General features: G+C 41.3%; 1 protein-coding gene across 1 annotated transcript in view; it reads right to left on the bottom strand.

The window, feature by feature from the left end:
* NUP88 (nucleoporin 88) overlaps window positions 1-12022 on the bottom strand; it is a 30394-nt gene that overhangs the window by 13431 nt on the left and 4941 nt on the right. Inside the window, exons 5-8 of the mRNA XM_059998045.1 lie at window positions 9570-9656; window positions 6659-6835; window positions 2212-2398; window positions 1570-1717 (exon numbers count right to left, since the gene is read on the bottom strand). Coding sequence (XP_059854028.1) covers window positions 1570-1717; window positions 2212-2398; window positions 6659-6835; window positions 9570-9656 — 599 coding nt within the window. The remainder of the gene's footprint in view (window positions 1-1569; window positions 1718-2211; window positions 2399-6658; window positions 6836-9569; window positions 9657-12022) is intronic.

Below are 12022 nucleotides of genomic sequence, written 5' to 3'. Positions count from 1 at the left end.
TATTAGTTTCACATATGAAAATGTTATCTCTTTTTTTTTTTTTTTATAAATTTATTTATTTATTTTTGGCTGTGTTGGGTCTTCATTTCTGTGCGAGGGCTTTCTCTAGTTGCGGTAAGCGGGGGCCACTCTTCATCGCCATGCGCGGGCCTCTCACTGTCGCGGCCTCTCCCGTTGCCGAGCACAGGCTCCGGACACGCAGGCTCAGCGGCCATGGCTCACGGGCCTAGTTGCTCCGCGGCATGTGGGATCTTCCCAGACCAGGGCTCGAACCCGTGTCCCCTGCATTGGCAGGCAGATTCTCAACCACTGCGCCACCAGGGAAGCCCCTGAAAATGTTATCTCTTATTCAAAGAATCAAGATAAAAAAGCCTACAATTAAGATTTCCGAAAAACGTATGTATCTTTATAAGGAAACCAATTAGTTTATGTCACTTTACCTCACTAGGTCTCAATTTCCTCATATACAAAGCAAAGTTCTGAGACTTAATATTTAGACTATATCTGTCCAAACCCTGTTCAATTAGACATGCCCAATGAATCCTCTTTGCTGGTTTATTATATAAGGACTACTATGCCCTTAAATGTTCTGACTACACTTTAGTACAGAGTTGAAGCCATTATTACCAAACCCAGGCAAACTGGCTAATAGGACTGTAGGCAGATTAAGTCAGGCTGCTACAAGATTGAACTCCCTTTCTCTGGACTGGAGAGACGAAAACTATGAAAGGTACACCCAATTATTCCAGACTGAGTGAGCTTTTGTTCCTCATTCTTCACAGGGAGGAAGACTAGATCCTAGAGGAGACTCTGAGAAACTGTTGAGGGGCAAATAGGATTATAGGATTTTTATGTCAGAAGGGACCTTAGAGATCATCTGATGTTATCTCTATTATCTTTATGTGAGAAGTTGAATAAATGTCCGATACTACAGAGCCTATTAATGTTAGAGCTCTAACGAAAACCTAGGACACTCCAGACTCCTAGTTACGAACTCCTTCCACTGAGCCATGCTGAGTCTGGACAACACACAGAACACATTCTTTGATAGTCTCAGCAGTTTATCCAAGAGCGCCCTAGATGAACAGATATAAGTTGCCAGAAGGATCTGGTGCCAACCCAGGTAAGTTAAAGCAAAAGGAAAAAAGAAAAAAAGGAAACATTCAAATGGGCCTGGGTATAACAATATGTTCTAAAATGAAGAAAGATATTTTAAAGAGATACCTTAATACCAGTATAATTTTATTTTTAAAGTTATTTTAAAAGTTTATTAAAGTTTGCATACATTTAAGAATTTGAATCATGAAATCTCCTTTTGATTGGACCAGGAAAAAGTCACTATTATAAATCTGAGTGGATCCAGACTGAAGACCACTATCCTAAAACTTAGGGAATTTGCTTAGTCTTTCTTGGACCTACAGTGCAATGTTGTAACTGAAAGGCCAAAAGAACCCAGTCAACTTTTTAAAGGCTGGAACTACAGAAAAAATAAATTACACAGGAATACCCTGTGATAATCTTAGTACAAATATAATGAAATAAAAGAACTAATTTTAGTGAAAACTTTACCTCTGTGAAGTTTGATTGGACAAGAAAAGTCAGAATCAAAGGGCTCGTCCTCTCCAGATGCCAGTTTCAGGGCAAGCTCCAACTCCACACACTCAAACACATACAGAGAAGGAATGAGGTCTGCCCTGGAATCCCAGGACTTCTCTGACTGAAAAAAAAGCACTGTAATTTTAGTGTTTCATGTTGCTTTGAAAATGTACACAACTAAAAACAGAAGCAAAAAGCTGAATCAAATAGTGCTTTCAAACTCTTAATTCCACCCTCTATTCCAATAGTGCCTTGTTATTCTTAAAAGTGAAAAAAAGGCCTCTCTTCTTTTAGGAAGTTGTAAATAAACAAGTTTAGAGAAGAGCCAATTCAGTGATTCAAAGGTTCTTTATACCTATCACCAAAGGTGGCAACACAGAGTTCAGAAAGAAATATATAGGTCGCTGGACCAAGTAACCTGGGTGCATTTTAACTTCCTTCAATTTAAGTTTTTAAAGTGGGCTTCAATTACTTTTAAGTGTTAAGTAAGTTTTCAAAATACACATAAGTGCCAAATAGAAACTATAAAATTCCTCATATACGAAACATTCATAGTGGTCCAGGAACTATCCCTGGTGTTGGAGATACAAATATGCCCACAGCAGCCCGACTTACTGTTTGGTCGTCTTCTTCTTCCCCTTCCAGCACAACACAGTGATACAGCATTCCTGATTCAGTAGCAATCACCAAGATGTTGGGGACACATGGTAAGCAGAGTACAGCACACGCATCATAACCATAGTTATCTTCAGCTGCAGGATGCATGGGCAGTGGGCCTAACAGCTTTCCCACACACCCAGGGCTAAAGAAAGAGTGAAAACATACTTGGAAAATGTTGATAGCAGACAACCATGCTCATCACTTAAGAACTTTTTTTGACTTTTCTTTCCCCAGCTATCATACACTAATTCAAAATATAGTATATTCCCAATGTCTCCACTTTTTCATTTTCCCACTCAATTCCCACCTCTTTGGTACTTCTCAACTGGACATAATTTTGCCCCCAAGGGGACACTGGCATGTGTCTGACGACATTTTTGGTTGCCACCACTGGGAGGAGGGGGAGAAGTTACTGGTGTCTAGAGGCCAGAGATGCTGCTAAACACTGCCCCACAGGGCAGTCCCCTACAACAAAGAATGATTCGGCTCAAAATGTCAATAGTGCAGAGTTTGAAAGATCCTGCCCTAAATTTACTGTGGTTTATGCCTTCACCACTCCAGTAGAAGCTACTCTCTGGCAGAGGTCACCATTGAGATTCTAGTTGCTAAATGCAAAAAAGGCCCTTATCTCGAGCTGGTGCAGCATTTATAACTGGTTAACAATGATTGCTTCGTAATACCCTTAACTTCTGTACATTCTTTCTCCTAGTTTTCTCTTCCTACCTCTCTGAACACACCTTTCTAATACCCTTTCCTAATTTCTGCCTCTTAAATATTTGCGCTTTCTCGGATTCCATTGCAAACCCTCTTCTCTTTTCAAAATACACACTTATATAAGAGCATATCAGGACTTCCCTGGTGGCGCAGTGGTTAAGAATCCACTTGCCAATGCCGGGGGCACGGGTTGGAGCCCTGGTCCGGGAAGATCCCACATGCCACAGAGCAAGCAACTAAGCCCGTGCGCCACAACTACTGAGCCTGCACTCTAGAGCCGGTGAGCCACAATTACTGAGGCCACGCGCCACAACTACTGAAGCCCACGTGCCTAGAGCCCATGCTCCGCAACAAGAGAAGCCACTGCAATGAGAAGCCCGCGCACCACAACGAAGAGTAGCCCCCGCTCGCCACAACTAGAGAAAGCCCATGCACAGCAACGAAGACCCAACACATCCAAAAATAAATAAATAAATTTATTTTTTAAAAAAAGAGCCTATTAACTATGCCTGGTTTTAACCATTACCTGTATTCTGATGACTCCCAAAAACTTTTATTCTGAAGTGCAGCTTATCTTCAGACCCACTATTTAATTGGATTAGACAAATACACTTACTGAGTGCTGGATAACACCCCCAAGGAAGTAATGGTTTAGCTGGGGAAGCAGACATTTAACTAGAATTACTATAACATCTGTAACAATGCAAGGATTTACAGGGTACAAAGCAACACTGAAAGGTACACAGCAAGTGAGATATGTAAGAAAGGTATCCAAAATAAGTAAGATCGGGCTTCCCTGGTGGCGCAGTGGTTGAGAGTCCGCCTGCCAATGCAGGGGACGCGGGTTCGTGCCCCGGTCTGGGAGGATCCCACATGCCGCAGAGAGGCTGGGCCTGTGAGCCATGGCCGCTGGGCCTGCGCGTTCGGAGCCTGTGCTCCGCAACGGGAGAGGCCACAGCAGTGAGAGGCCCACGTACCGCAAAAAGAAAAAAAAAAAAAAAATCAATGGGAACAGCATATTCTGGGAAGGGATGGTGAGCATTCCAAGCTAGGGAGCAGCATATATCCAGTTCTGGAGGAATGAAAGGCGAGGAATTGACAGGAAGGAAACTTAGCTTGGTATAATGGGAGGCGAAGTGCAAAGTCTAAGGCAACAGAACAGTAGCTGGGCTGGCTTTTGAAGCAGACAGTCTCATATGCCACGTTAACGTGCTCAGAGTCTCTCCGCTGGGTGACAGTGTGTCACTAGAGGTTTAAATCAAGAGTGATAGAGTTTCACTTTACTAAGATTAATCAGATGGTAGTGAGGAGGATGACAAAGAGGGGACCAAAACGGGATTCAAGGCAACTAGTTAAGAGAAGAACGATCCAGGCAGAACATGATGAGGGTCTGAAGCAAGGACAGGGGAATAGAGAGATGGGTATATACATTCAAGAAATTTTCATGGTAAAACCAATAGAATTTTGGGACCAGACTGGACTTATGAGGATGTAGAAGATGACTTTCAGGTTGTGGGCTAAGGTTACTAGGTAGATAATGTGGGCAAATAAGGGCCAAGTAGTTTGGGGAGGAAGGGTAAGGGAGGGTAATAATGTTACCACAAAAGCCTCCCGAGAGAGACCATGTGTGAAAGGCAGAGAACATTTCTGTCCAGGAGAACAGGACTGACAGCGAATCCTCATCATTCTGCCATCTATAAAGCTCTTTCATCTTTCTTAATTATCTTTTTCATTTTGCATCCTCTCTTCTCTCTCCTGGGTTCACTTCCACTCCCATTTCTACCTAGTGAATCCTTCAGGTCCAAGCTTCTGTGTTACCATCTTCTGAGTCCTCCGAGACAGGCAGCCTAAGCACTTACTCTGTCCCACTCCCAGAGCACCCTGTGATGCCTTCAGCACATCACGTTGTACTACAGTTTTGGTTTGTCATAGGCCTTTCTGGTAGACAAGGAACCACATAGCAGGGACTCTGCCTTCAACCTTGTATTCCCATATTTTGCCACAGAGTGAGTCCTGAATAAATATCTGTTGATTTATAAATAAATAAATTACAATGTTCAGATTCGGGCCGTATGCCTCTCTAGTTACAAACTTTCCCAAAATTCTTATCCTTTATTGATTCTAACTCTCACCATAACAGATGATTCTTATTTCTTCATTTTACCTGTATTTTCTCTCTAGTCCTGTATTTCCAAATGTCCATGGAATATTTCCAAATTAGTTGCCCTTCCTGACCTCATTATTTCTGTTAATGGCTCACTCCCTTAACCAAACAGCAACAAAGTCTTATTGATCCTTCCTTTGTAGTATGTACTATGTTCATTTCTCCCTTGTATTACCACCCTAGTTCAAACTCTTACAGACCTTAAACTAAAATTTGGAAGTTCCTTTAAAAGTCTCTCTGCTCCAGTCCCTTTCCTAACCAATTGTTTTATCCTTCTCCTGTTTAGAAACCATCACTGGATTCCTACTAACCTATTCCTACAGAAAAGACTCCACATCCCTTAACTAGGTATTTAACTCCACCACATTTTCCCTGGACAGGAGCTTCCAGCTTTATCATTAGACGCTCCCTACCTGAATCTTCTGCTCCAGCCCCAAGTGTCTAATCATTGGACCTTAAACAACATTTGCACTTGCCTGTTTTCATACTTGACTTCATGCTGCTCTTGTGACTAAAATGGTCTTACCCTTCCTTGATGCTTCATTTAATCCTGCTTTAAAGCCTTAAGTCTCATATGACATCAGTCCTTCTCTATGAAAATTTCCTTAACTTCTTCAGTCAGAATCATCTCTCCTTCCTCTGGGTTCTTATTATGCGCCACTAATGCAGTACGAGTCATTATCTTTCCATGGTTATGTATGTCTTTTCCCCACAACTGGGACATAAGATACCAGATAACCATGTCTAACCATCCCCATGGTGCCTTGTTCACATAAGATACATGATACAGATCTTCCTTGACTTACAGCGGGGTTACGTCCCAATAAACCCATTGTTAAGTTGACAATATTTTAAGTTGAAAATACGTTTAATACAACTTACCTACCAAACATCATAGCTTAGCCTAGCTTACCTTAAATGTGCTCAGAACACTAACATTAGCCTACAGTTGGGCAAAATCATCTAACACAAAGCCTATTTTATAATAAAGTGTTGAATATCTCATGGAAGTTATTGAATACTGTACTGAAAGTGAAAAACAGAATGGCTGTAAGTATATCAGTTGTTTACCCTTGTGATCGTGTGGCTGACTGGAAGCTGTGCTAACTGCCCAGCATCACAAGACAGTATCAACTGAATATCACTAGCGCAGGAAAAGATCAAAATTAAAAATTTAAAGTACAGTTTCTACTGAATGCATACTGGTTTTGCACCATCGTAAAATCATAAGTCTGACTAAGGTGGGGACCATCTGTAAATACTTTTTTGATTGACTATCCTTTGTGAACACAAATCCAGTCTTAAGTGATTATCCACGAATTCTATAGAACTTACCCAAATAATACGAGGAAATGAAAAGTCAAATGATCTGTATCAACTTTCTCTTCAAAATATGCAAGCCAGCCTTGAAAGGCTGCAATACTTCCAGAAACTCAAAAACACAGACCCCAAGTGCAACCATGACAATCTATACTGGAGCACAAGCTGGGCTTTCATTTCAGGTGGGTTACCTCCTCAGCTTACCTGTGCAACAGACTAACATATGTAAGGAAAGTCTCCCCATTCTCATACAAGATGTACAGGGGGTAAGCCAATACTTCATCTTTGCCTTTTTGTCCAAATATGTTCTTCGGGACTGCTGACAACGGCCCAAAGTCAAATGCAACTGCTGTCTCTCCTAGAGATGCGGTGTAGGCCCTTCTGAAAAGAGATTTTAAAACCAACTGGTTGGAAACGAAAACAGAAATAAAATGTTCAATAACAGCAGGTGGGGATTGAATTTGTATTCAATGGAGTGATAAGACAAAAAATTGTGATAATGAAGAATGTTAAACAACATTGGAAAATTCTCATAAAATTCAATGAAAGTAGGCCATAAAATTATGTAAAGTTGAAATATACAATCACACAAACAGTAAAAATACACACATACAGACATGCATAAACACAGAAAAGAAACAGGAAGAAAACACATAAAGATATCGAGTTATCTCTAAGCAACAGGAGGCATTCAGTCCACGAATATCTACTAAATATTACTAAGCGCTCAGTGCCTGTGGTTCTGGGAAACATCAGTGACTTGAACAAAGGCCCCCCTCTAACGAGAGAGACGTCCACAGAGAAGCCAACCACATAACACAGAGCCAGAATATGACGTTATGAAGAAAAATAAAGCAGGGGAAGAGAGTACTGATGGAGGTGCTGCTTTAGGTGATCTGGGAAAGACTCTGATAAGGTGCTATTTGAGCAAAGATTTGAAAGAAGTAAGGGAGCGAGTCTGTGGTCACGTAGAGAAGGAGCAGTTCAGGCAGAAGGAAGGACACAGGCAAAGACCAAGGAGGGCGGTGGCAGGAGTGTCTGAGGAATGGCAAGGAGGCTGAGTGGCTGGAGCTCAGAGCCTGGGAGGACTGAGCTGGAGGGCTGCAGTCAGCGGGCAGAAATCAATGGAGTGCGGAGAGCAGGGAAGCAGAATGAGCTGATTTATACCGAAAAGTAGCACTCTGATTGCTATGCTGAGGACAGACTACAGGAAATTTTAAAATACTTCATTTTCTTCTTAATACTTTTCTTAGTTTTCCCAATTTTCCGCAACAAATTTACATTACCTTTATAATCAGGAAAGACAAATGATAAAACATGCTGTTTTGTATTTTAAAATTTAGTTTGTTATTCAAAAAGATTCCAGTTTAACACAAGGTTAATGAATATGGTTAAAATAAAACCACAGTTTCATATAGCTGAGAAAGTCAGCATCATTCCAAGCTGTTATAGGTACCATATATCTTAGTTTCTTTATCACATGGAAAGGTATATGGTTTCAGGAGGCAAAAAATGAGGAATCCCAAAATCCAGAATAAAAGAACTGCCTGAGTTAAACTAAAAAATTAAGACAATGAATGGAAACAAAAAGACAAAGCAGTTATTTCAAAGAGACTTAAATACCAAGCCATCCAAACTTAACTGGAACTTAATAAATATAGTAATATTTCTAATAATGGTAGTAGGTATCAATTAATGAGTACTTACTCTGTGCCATTCTAAGCACTTTTTATGCATGATCTCATTTATTCTGTACAATAATCCAATTAAGTGGTCACTACTTTTCATATTCATGGAATATACAGTCATGGAAATGACGCTTAGTGCAACTGAATAACTTGCCCAGACGCCACAGCTGACAAGCTGAGACTGGAACCCACCAGGTGTTGACGCCAGAGCCAAAGCTCTTAACTACTGCGTTTGCTCTACGGCCTCTCATCTGGACAGGGTGCCTGGCAAAGGAGGTTGGAAAGCAATGGAAACTCACTGCCGACACCAGAACAGGACCTATCAACTCGCAGAGGCAGGTATTTCCCCACTGTGGAGATGGCTGGATGTGAGGTTAACGAGCTGGTGCTATAAGACATTAAAATCATTTGACTGAAACTTTCAGTTGTGGGACTATTAAAGAGAATTAAAGTGGTCTCCAGGCTGGTGGCAACCTCTGACTCCTAGCAGAAGCAGATGGAATTTCTCTCTGGAGGAACACACCCCCAACTCAGGCTCTCAACATTTCAAAACATTAAGATCAAGTAAACATAAGTTCACAACGAGAGATCAGCAATCACAGGACGAAGCAACCATGATCATGGGGCAGGAGGAAGAACACACAGATTTAGATCCCCACCTCCCCAGGGCTTCAGATATTGAAACTGTCACATACAGAATAGCTGTATATAAAATATTCAAAGGAATAACGGTTAGAAAAACAAAAATAAAGATTATTAGATATGACCATCATGGAGACATGAAAAGAACTAAATGGAACTTCCAGAAATACTGCTACTAAAGGCTTCTCTCTACATGCACACACTGTGGGTGATCATGTGTGGTAATCACCGGAAAGACTGATCAAGAGGCCAGAGGAATGGGGTTTGTAAGTTCAAAGGGTGATTCTGTTAGTGGTCAAAGTAGCCAGGAGCTTGCCCCTGTAGTGGGTAAGAAAACATAAAAGAAGCCAGGGTCACAGGAGAATCAGAAGGGCTCTCTACGTTCTGCTCCTGCTTCTGGGGTACTAGGTGCTGGGGGTCCAGCAATCTGCCCATCCACACTGAGTGAACAGCTGGCAGGCCTCCAGCCCAACACTCTCACCTTCCACCTCTGCTGTAACTTTGCAATATTATAATTCATTCTCTTATTCAAGATACAACAGGGAATAAATTTCAGCTATTCACATTTTTGAACTTTCTTGAAAAAAGACCAAGTTAGTAGTTATAGTGACATTCAGATTTGTAACTTCTCGTTACATATTCATATCGCCTATTTTTGTTTATTTCTCACATTACCAGAAAGCATGCTAAAGGCACTTTTGGAAAATCTTGCAATCTGCTAAAATTGCATTTATAATCCCGATAAACTAATTTTTAAAAATTTCATGACACAAATAAAAACTTACCCTTTATTGAGTATTAGACTTTCCTCTTCTGCTTCTGAAAGTACAATGACCTTAGTGGGTGTCTGGGGCTCACGTAGAGAGTAAATCCTAGCAATCAAAAGAGAAGAAAGCCAGTACTTAAAATTCTTTTTCATTTCCCAAAGTTCCTCTTTCCTTTCCATCTAGTCAGTTTCTGAGAATTTTCCTACCAGTTATCACAACCATCTGCCAAAGATCTTGCTGTTACTGACAAAGTAGCCTACTTCATTTGTTCCATAACAACATAAGAGGAAGGTTTCCCTGGGGCATGAAGAAATGTTCTCTACTCTAAGCAAAATGCCTCATCAGCCTTCCCCAACCACCACACCTCAGTCCTTAGCCATATTCACCTTGTCTAATCATCTCACTACTGCCTCTAAGTTTGCCAGCTTCCCTCCAGTTATACCCATCTGTCTCTGCCTATGAGGAACCCAATCTCATCAGGGAAGAAACCATTTCTCACTGGCCAGCTGGTATCACCGTGGGTGACTTTTAGCCTGCAATTTGTGCATATTTGTGTTATATAAAGACACAATGTCTTCCCTCCTTTCTCAAGAGGTTAGTATAAAACTAAAAGAATTTTTTTTACCAAAATCATTTTAATTTAAAATAAATTTGGGGGGAATTCCCTGGTGGTCCAGTGGCTAGCACTCTGCATTCTCACTGCCAGGGACCCAAGTTCGATCCCTGGCCGGGGAACTAAGATCCCGCAAGCCACACAGCGTGGCTAAAATAATAATAATAATAATAAAAATTTTTCACAGCATATATGGCTATTGTTAAAAGGAGAAAAAAAATTTTAAAGGCCAGTAATATCATTATTAGAAATCCAAATCCCTCTTAAAGTCTTTATCAAGTTAATCACTTATTTTGTCTGATCCCACAAAGAATTTTTAAACTTAGTTTGTTCCATTATCAATAGAATGTCATTTAATAAATGTTTTTAATGAACATTCGATCCAATTGAACACACCATTCATTGTGGTCTTCCTAGCTGCCTACAAGCATTACTGACTTCAAAATACAAATAAGTCCTATAAATTGTAATGCAGAACAGTGAAAGGAAAAGTAAATGCAACAGGGCACTGAGTGGGAGTTTCTTGTTGCCCTGAAACTGTCAATAGGGTCAAAGCTTAGGAAAAGAGAAGTGTTAAATACCCAATATTTTAAAAGGAATCTTTAATAACTGAGGCCAGATACCTCCTTTAGGGCTTAATGTGAGGAAGACCTAGACCTACACTATCTCCTCACAATCTCCTTTTCCAGCTTACAAAAGACAGAAGGTGTCAAGAGTCCTTAAGAGTATGGTACGATGTCTGGAATGTGAGGGTCCTCCTTCTTTCTTTACCCCCAACTGCAGAACCAAATGGGTGGGTAGGAAAGGCCCTAAAAGAACCAGCCAGATTTAGGGGTACCTGTAATAAGGGGAAACGGGTATCTCATTTTCTAGCTGAATGCCAGATGTGTTGTCAAAAACTACAGGCCACCAAGGCAAGGGAATTCTTGGGTGATTCTGACATGTCATATCCTAGGGTTGGGGGCATGAGAACACTCTATGGTATCTACTCCAAGTATGGAAATTTCTGAAGGAGGTAGGCTGGGACAACATAAGAAAGGACTATAGTGTAGTATGCCCAGTTCTGTAGCCCTTGGAGGGCAGGGAAGAAGACCTTGGCAGTTACCATGGCTCCATACGAAAAACCACAACGGTTAGGTCGAGAAGGCAGGAGATACCAAGTTTAGGGATATTCCATCAGAGGGTTCAGGGCATGGACAGTTGGTAGAGCCAATGGGAAACAGAGCTCCTGAGTGATGGAGGGAGCTGAAGGCCAAACACTGCCCCTGAAAAAACCACACACCCATCTATGCAGAGACGATCACATCAATGGAGGCCACTAGCAGCTGAGGGAACTAGATTAAACCAGGAGGGATATGCCCCCTGCCCTCCACTGATGGACAACCAGTTAGGTAGGATGTATGCCTCAGCTAGCACACTCTCTTTACCCCACCATTGAGGAGTCAGACCCAGAGGAAGGAGGAACAGCTCTCCGCCTTACACTTCACCCCCTACCTCAAGGTGCTTGGGTAGAAAGAAGAGTCAAAGAGCAGATCATGCCCTCCCCACTCATTTCAGATCCCTCAAGGTCTGACCTGTGATAGGACCAGGATATAGTTTTGAAGTGGATTTGAGATCAGAGTTTTAAACTGAACAGACTAAGTTTTAATAACTAAAAGTAACCAGAAATCTACAAGATCTGTGTAAGAAGCCCTTAAAGGATCAACCATTCAGCAGTAAAAGAAGATTTGGTAGAGCACAGTCAAAGCAGTGATTAGAAAAAATAAAACTGCAGGTATCTGTACATCAGTCAGTCTACCCAACAAACTTTTTACATAAGGCAGATCCAGAAAGTTAACTGATAATAGAGATCTCTGTA

This window comes from Delphinus delphis, chromosome 19 (assembly GCF_949987515.2).
Source record: "Delphinus delphis chromosome 19, mDelDel1.2, whole genome shotgun sequence".
NCBI lineage: Eukaryota > Metazoa > Chordata > Mammalia > Artiodactyla > Delphinidae > Delphinus > Delphinus delphis.
Note: the sequence above shows the minus strand (reverse complement) of the source record. Positions and strands in the feature narration are given on the sequence as shown.